The 8,476-nt window shown below is 46.2% G+C and overlaps 1 protein-coding gene across 1 annotated transcript in view; it reads right to left on the reverse strand.

Moving 5' to 3' along the window:
* Positions 1 to 265: 265 nt before the first annotated feature.
* The window catches only part of LOC310799829 (protein TANC1-like), a gene marked incomplete at its 5' end in the record, with an annotated part of 58,100 nt that continues 49,889 nt past the window's right edge, over positions 266 to 8,476 (reverse strand). The window contains 6 exons of the mRNA XM_083662440.1: positions 266 to 1,721; positions 2,099 to 2,199; positions 5,711 to 5,857; positions 6,541 to 6,632; positions 6,720 to 6,749; positions 7,141 to 7,264. Coding sequence (XP_083518566.1) covers positions 386 to 1,721; positions 2,099 to 2,199; positions 5,711 to 5,857; positions 6,541 to 6,632; positions 6,720 to 6,749; positions 7,141 to 7,264 — 1,830 coding nt within the window. The 3' untranslated portion in view covers positions 266 to 385. The remainder of the gene's footprint in view (positions 1,722 to 2,098; positions 2,200 to 5,710; positions 5,858 to 6,540; positions 6,633 to 6,719; positions 6,750 to 7,140; positions 7,265 to 8,476) is intronic.

An 8,476-nucleotide genomic window follows, 5' to 3' on the forward strand; every position in this document is an offset into this window, starting at 1 on the left:
AAGACACTCGACAATAGAAATGTTCATATCCTGCAACTAATGCCGTGACCTTTTGTATATTCGTGCACATTGCTTCCTCTAGGAGTTTTATATTTGCTATAATAAACCAAAGTTTGAGACACTATAACTACCGTACTGATTTTTCACTTTCCTATTGTCAGGTTTTCTTAAATATACGAGTGTAGCTGTAAGACACATGTAAGCAAAAAGCATAGTAGCCTGAGTTTAACACTGGTTCCAGATTGTAAAATGCAGTGCAGCGGCGAAACTCTACAAAACAGACTCTGGTAGCTATTCTCAAACCAGTCTCCTTTGCTACCTTATATGGGACATACTGTATTCTTGAAAAGAAAAAAGCCTGTATCTGTGCTTTGATCAACTCTATTCAGACATTGGACTCTATAAAGGAGCGTTTGGGTTTGATGGGAGCCATGTGAAGGGCTGGGTTGTCTCTGGTCAGGCTGGCCTGTCGATGCCTCCCGTCGGGGAAGCGGAGCTGGGACGAGGCAGCGGCTCTGGCCTCTCGCTGGTGGAACTCCCTGCCCTGCTGGCTGCCGGCCTGACCACCAGGGGGCGGCTCCGGCGGGTAAGAGGCACGCTTCAACTCATTGTTCAACACTTGGAATTCCATGACGGACATATTGAAACTCTCCACCCCTCCTCCTCCTCCCTGGCCCTGCCGGCTGCCAAGCCCAGAGGATTGCTGGCCCTGGACCCGGACCGCCTTGTCCATGACCCCCATGAAGGGCCGGGGTTTGAGCTCAGGTTTGGTCTTGAAGCTGCCACTGCTCTTTGCGACGCACGGGGCGTCCGGCACCTGCTGTCTGCCGCCGTCTGACAGGGTCCCACTGGAGGCCTGGCTGGAGCTGGACCCCCGTGAGCCCGCCGTGCCCCCGCCGCCCTCCCTCCGAACCTCCATACCGGACCCCAGAGCGAGAGCCAGGCCGTCCAGAGGCACAGTGTGGGTGGGGAGTCTGTCAGAGCCCCTAGAGAAACTGGAGGCGCGCGGCTGGTAGAGCTGGATAGGGCCCGGGGGGGAGGAGCTGTTGGGGGAGATGGGGTGATAGTGGTCAGTGGGGTGGTCCCCGCCCGGAGGCACGGGGCTGATGTCGATGCCCAGCGCCGCGGTCGGCCTCAGCGAGGTGGACATGTGTCTGCCCGGCAGAGGGCTGGAGGGCCCGCACAGAGAGAGAGGCCTGCCCCCGACTCTGCTGCCCGACTGGAGGGAGTGGCAGTGGTGCTGCTGGGTCCTGCTGCCCTGTCTGCTGGGCGGAGGACCAGGCTCGGGCAGGTCCACAAACGGTTGGCTCTGCGCGGACTCGTCTGGAGGAAAACACGGTGCCTGCTCCGCCACCCCGAAGGCCATACTTCCAGGGCGAGTCCTCTTGGGAGCGTAGGGATTCAGAGGCCAAAACTCCGGGCTTTTGGCACATTGCAGCTCTCTCTGTTCCCCCTCGTCCTCCTTCTCTACAGCGACCTGCTCCACAGGGACTTGTCTCTCTAGGCTTCCCTGGGAGTAGACGTCCGCCTCCCCCTCGCTGGGTTGATGGTGGTGGGAGGAGTGGGGGTCCTGGTTGTAACCCTGTGGTGTGCTGGTGCCGAGGGTCTTCAGATGATGCTGGCACTCCTCCTCTACCCGCGACAGCAGGCGGCGGATCTCCCGGTTGGAGGGGCAGAGTCGCGCTGCTTCGTGGAGGTCTGCCAGCGCTGCAGCAAACTGCCTGGGGAGGCCGGAGAAAATGATCAAAGGAGCGTAAAAACGACTGTTTACAACATGGCCACCGTGATAATTAACCTGCAGGAGCAACGGATGACTTTGCATCCTGATATGCTTTGCTGGCCCTCGCAAGAATCAACCTCCGCAGAGGAAAATAATGCTCTATAGACCCTTCTCATGGGGGCCATTTTGTGTCGAAAAGGCAGGGTAAACACAGGTGCAAGCAAAACACTAATGAGGCTTTCAAACTTCCATGATTGGAATTTGGAAACCCAGTGTTTACCCTGCCTTTTCGACACAAAATGGCCCCCATGAGAAGGGTCTATTGTTGACTGTTTCTAGATGCTTCATACTAATAGACTCCAGTTAACATGGCCTTACCTGCTGCTCCTCTTGGCCCGTGCTCTGGCATAATACGCTTCATAAGACCTGGGTTTGAGCTCCAGGGCTTTTGTTGCAAACTCCTCAGCGATGCCAAAGTCCTGCGTTTTCAGACAGAGAAAAACAAACATCTCTTTAACGTAATGCAATATCTTCCTGATGGGAACAAGTGACAATGTGCTTAGCCTCACACATTAGACACAGCATGTTCACAGAAGAAATGCAGGATGTGCTGAACTTTGTGCTTACGTGACTAGAAGAGACAATGTTTGTGAAGCAGAAGTCATAACTGGAGAAACTTTAGTGCATGCATGCAGAGCAGCCTGAGGCACTGCCAATAAAAATGCTGTGTGTGTGTGTGTGTGTGTGTGTGTGTGTGGTGTGTGTGTGTGTGTGTGTGTGTGTGTGTGTGTGTGTGTGTGTGTGTGTGTGTGTGTGTGTGTGTGTGTGTGTGTGTGTGTCCCTTTGTACAGCCATCTTAGTGAGAACCTATTTGGGTTTTGGAGCTGGGAAGTGAGGACATGTGAGGAAAGTGAGGAGGACATTTTGGCAGCTCCTCACTTACTCACACACCCTCAAAGGGCCAGTTGAAGGTGAAGACTTGGTTTGAAGGGTGAGCTTAGAATTGGGTTGAGGTTAGGGGTTAGGCATTTAGGTGTGATGGTCAGTGTTGGGGGTAACTCATTACAAAAGTAACATATTACATGTAATATATTACTTTTAGCAGTAACTCAGTAATATAACTTATTACTTATAGGTTTTCAGTAATATTATACCAGTTACTTTGTCAAGTAACTCAAGTTACAACTTGAGTTACATTTTAATCAAAGCACATATTTAAAAAAGATACAATAATTTCCTAATCAAACTGTGTTTTTATGGAAATAACCACTATAGATGACAATAACAACGGAAAATAATAACATTTCGAATTTTGGATTGTTTACACTGACTTCAAGGCGGTTGAAATTATTTTTCAGGATGGTTCCGGGGCGGCGATGTCATTCTGCTGCTGCTGTTGTTTTGGTAAAAGTAATGCAAAAGTAGTGTAATAAGTAACAAGTTACTCTACACAGAAAGTAATATTGTAAAGTAACTTATTACTTTCAAATGAAAGTAACTAGTAATATGTAGTATATTACATTTTGAAAGTAACTTGCCCAACACTGGTTAAGGTAAGGTTAGAGAGGCTAGGGAATGCATTATGTCAACAAATGTCCTCTCTAAGATAGCTGTACAAGTGTGTGTGTGTGTGTGTGTGTGTGTGTGTGTGTGTGTGTGTGTGTGTGTGCGCGCGCGCGCGTGCGTGCATGCGTGGTGCACACACACACCTGTGCATCAACACTGGAAGCATGTGTGTATGGATCGAGGCCTATTCTATCAAATCATTTCCATACAAGTGTACGTAGCTAAAGAGAGAGAGGGGGGGAGAAAAACAAAGACGAGAGAGAGAGACACTTGTTTTCCAGTGGTTTTGCATCGCTCTCATCATCACTCTTGAATATTTAATGAGGCAAATGCATTGTGATTCTGTCCTTGAGCGCGAGGTCAAAACCAACATGGCTGCTGAATGTTTAATGACGGTATCATGTAGTCTTCTCTCCCTTACTGCCTGCGTTCTGATATGATATGTGGCTTTAGCACATCCACTGTAAATAACCCGCCCCCCGGTGGAGAGACAGAGGAACAGGGCGAGAGAGAGAGAGAGAGAGTGACCTTATCACATCATATTATCTGCTCCATTATTCATGAGGCCACGGTGACCCTCAGGATGGCATTTTTACACAGTCTGCGAGGACGTCTGTCATCGCCGGGACGCCTTCCAAACCCACGCCCTGGCTCCTGGCTCCTGGCCACACACATCTATCTGCACACTGCTATACATTATGCTGCCACCGGACCACTATGTTGCCTTCAGGGTCTTACACGCGCTTAATGTTTAGCAGTGTTGGGCAAGTTACTTTCAAAATGTAATATACTACATATTACTAGTTACTTTCATTTGAAAGTAATAAGTTACTTTACAATATTACTGTCTGTGTAGAGTAACTCATTACTTATTACACTACTTTTGCATTACTTTTACCAAAACAACAGCAGCAGCAGAATGACATCGCTGCCCCAGAACCATCCCGAAAAATAATTTCAACCGCCTTGAAGTCAGTGTAAACAATCCAAAATTCAACATTTTATTCTTTTCCTTTGTTATTGTCATCTATAGTGGTTATTTGCATAAAAACACACAGTTTGATTAGGAAATGATTGTATCTTTTTTATGTGCTTTGATTTTTTTTAAAGTAACTCAATTTGTAACTTGAGTTACTTGACGAAGTAACTGGTATAATATTACTGAAATCCTATAAGTAATAAGTTATATTACTGAGTTACTGCTAAAAGTAATATATTACATGTAATATATTACTTTTGTAATGAGTTACCGCCAACACTGATGTATAGCAGGCAGTGTTGGGGGTAACTCATTACAAAAGTAACATATTACATGTAATATATTACTTTTAGCAGTAACTCAGTAATATACCATATTACCAATAGGATTTCAGTTATCAGCAACCAGTTACTTTGTCAAGTAACACAAGTTACAAGTTACAAATTGAGTTACTTTTTTTTTTTTTTTTATCAAAGCAAATATTTAAATAAAGATACAATAATTTCCTAATCAAATTTTGTGTTTTTATGCAAATGACCACTATAGATGAGAATAACAAAGGAAAATGATAACGTTTAGAATTTTGGACGGTTTACAGTACACTGACTTGAACACGGTTGACACAATTCTTCGGGGTGGTTCCGGGGCGGCGATGTCATTCTGCTACTGCAGTTATTTTGGTGAAAGTAATGCAAAAGTAGTGTAATAAGTAACGAGTTACTCTACACAGACAGTAATGTTGTGAAGTAACTAGCAAATGAAAGTAACTAGTAATATGTAGTATATTACATTTTGAAAGTAACTTGCAGGCAAACATGAAATTAGATATTATACGGAAAAGTGGTGATATTTCTTAGGGCAAGCTATATTGATACTGATACTATCTTTCTATGTTGATGGTCTATACCTTTTTCTTTTTTTGGGGGGGGGGGTTTCACCCCATATTCTCTCCAATTGTACTTGGCCAATTCCCCCTGTTGTCCCGGTCGCTGCTCCACCCCCTCTGCTGATCTGGGGAGAGTTGTAGACTAGCACATACTTCCTCCGGCTCGGATACATGTGAAGTCCCCACCTGCTTCTTTGCACCTGACAGCGAGGCGTGGGAGGAGCACACTATTCCTCTCCAGTCCCCCCCCCCCCCCCCCAAACAGGTGCCCCGACTGACCAGAGGAGGCACTAGTGCAGCGACCAGGACATATACCCTTTAATCCGGCTTCCCACCCGCAGACACGGCCAATTGTGCCTGTATGGATGCCCGGCCAAGCCGACCCCTTGTGTTGTTGGTAGACAGTGGATCTAACGCTGCACTACTCGCACGCCTGATGCAAACAGATGATAAGGGATGACCTCCACCCGTCCCCTCTTCTGCAGCTGAAAAAGACGCTGACGCTGTTCAATATTGCATGAGCAGTTTGACACCACTGAAGCAGCCGTGGGCTTTTTACATTGGTTTTCCTGCGGCAGCGAGAGAGGTTGAGATAGAGGGAGACGCGCAGATCTTTCAGGCCTTTCAGTTCCTCGCCCAGACCCTCGCGAGGGAACCTCCTCAGGGCGTACTGGTAGCGCTGGCCTGCCTCCTTCATACGGCCCTTCTGAAAAACACACAGGGAAGAGGGGAACAGTTTTGAAGATACCTGGTCTTCCTACAACACCTTCAGTGCCGATTCCCACAACTGGTCCTTAATACTGAAAACTAACATACCCCACAGAACACTAGTGAAGCATAAAGTAATCACGTCGTGTGGAGCCCATTACCACACCAGCTCTGTATATTTAGTCTTGTCTTCCTTCAAGTACTGTCTGTCATGTTATGTGTCTTGTTTTACCCTAGAGCTGCAATGATTAATCGATCAACAGAAAATTAATCTAAACTATTTTGAGAATCGATTAATCGTTTTGAGTAAAATTCTAAGGGAAAAGGTTCTAAATTCTCTGATTCCAGCTTCTTAAATGTGAATATTCTCTGGTTTCTTTACTCCTGTATGACAGTAAACAGATATTATCTTTGAGTTGTGGACAAAACAAGACATTTGAGGGCGTCATCTTGAGCTTTGGGAAACACTGATCATCATTTGCTACCATTTTCTTTATAGACCAAACAAAACAACTAGTTGATTAATCAAGAAAATAATCAACAGATTAATCGATTTAGAAAATAATCGTTAGTTGCAGCAGCCCTCTTCTACCCCCTCTATATGTAAATATGCATACTGTATAAACAAAAAATAGACTTGAACAACATATTGTGTTTTTCATCCCTCCAGCGCTGACCTACCTTGTACAACATGTTGCCCTCCTCCATCAGCTTCTGGAGCATGATGAGGAGAACGTCTGGCTTGGAGGAAGCCATAGCCCACGTGGCGTGACCTGAGGGAGAGCACAGATTCATTTATCTTTCTTTTCTCTTGCTCACTGTGTGTCTCGTTCACTCTCTGCCTCTCATAAATCATGTACCTGATCGATCGTGTGGAGACGTTCTGTAGCCTTTGAGTCAATCAAGGAGCACCCCGAGGAGAGCATCATGGGGAGAGAGATAAAGGGAGTTTGAGATGTGGCTGTGAAATGGGAAGTGTTAAGAGAATGGAGACTAACGGTAGACAGAGGTTAAAATAGGTGAATTAATAGGTTGCAGGTGCAAAAAGTGCCAAATAAAAAGCACTAAGCTCTGTGCCAATCACTGGCAAAAAATATAAAAATAAAATAAAACTAGACATAAGCGCCTCGTGGTTATATGCCTAGCCCAGCCCTAGCACCACCCCCCTTCCCTGACCATAGGAGTAGGATGTCTTTTTTACCCTTTTTCTTTAAATGGACAGTTCACACTTAGTTTACAAAAAAAGTATAGTGTTTACATGTGTTTACATAGTGTTTTTACCCATCTTGGTGGATCCTTTCTTCACCAGCGGGGCGGCGGGGCAGCCACTAGCCTGCTCTGGAGCTCTGGTACCGTTGTTGTCAGCCCTCTCCAGCACCGATCCATGTTCCACTAGGCAATGCACCTGACCACGCATACAACAACACATTAGAGACTATTGGCGTTTTTTAAATGCAGACTGTAGCAATGGGAAAGTGGTTATCTGTTCCAGTCATTTGTCTGACTACACGATGTACGTTCTGCTATGTTCAGAGGAAACTCAATGACCTTGCAGTAGCTGAAGCCGTGGTCGATCTCCAGAAAGAATGTGGCGACAGAGACGTTCAGCCTATTACATGCTGATGATGGTGATTTCTGGTGTAATCATTCGTTTTCTGGTAACTTGTTTTCCACTACAAACTTTTACACTTTTCCAGTTCTCATAAGCTGACTAGGCCGCTGCGCCCGTAGCCCGTAACCTACCCTATTGGCGCGTGCAGAAGTGTGGTTTGTGTGTGGCTCACTAAATGTTATTGCATCAGTGATGTCACAATGCCTCCTTGTGTGTGTGTATGTGTGTGCTCGCCCTTATGACATCACTTTTGACATCATCACTGATGACATCCCTGATGACACCGCGTTATTAGCTAATTAACCTAATTAGAAAATCCTGCTCCATCAGGTCACCCGCACGGGTGCCCTTTACACACACCCTGAAGGTTTCAGCCCGATCGCACATAAAACAGCATAGCTGTGGCCGAACACAGAACTTGAAACAGACATCGCCCACATACTCAATTTTATATATAGATAGATAGATAGATAGATAGATAGATAGATAGATAGATAGATAGATAGATAGATAGATAGATCGATCGATAGATAGATAGATCGATCGATAGATCGACAGATAAGGATGAAAAGGCACAAGGTGTCATCACGCTCAGGAGGGCACCTCAAACAAGCTGTAAGTAATCTACTGAAGACCACCTCTCCACATGCGTACAAAGCCTGCCTCTCTTGCTCTTCTACCCTCTCAGAGACGGAGCAGACACCTGTGCGTTATGTTCCTTCTCGCCTTAATTGCTATAATTAACGTGTGATCATCCTGTCAGTTGGGCGCCCGCCTTCTCTCTAAACATCTCACTTTAATGAGCTCATCCTCCCCCAGGTGGCAGACCAGCTTTCAGCCCCCGGAGCTGCTGTCATCCGTGAGTCTCCTTCAAAGGATCAAACGTTTGGGGCGATTTGACCATTTGTCTCTGACATACCTGTCCTGGAGTAATTGGACCCACAGAGGGTATTGGCTCCTGAGTCAGCGGTCTGCTTGAAAAGGCGAGCTCTGTTGCTAGGCCAT

This window comes from Poromitra crassiceps, assembly GCF_964638095.1.
Source record: "Poromitra crassiceps genome assembly, chromosome: 28".
NCBI lineage: Eukaryota > Metazoa > Chordata > Actinopteri > Beryciformes > Melamphaidae > Poromitra > Poromitra crassiceps.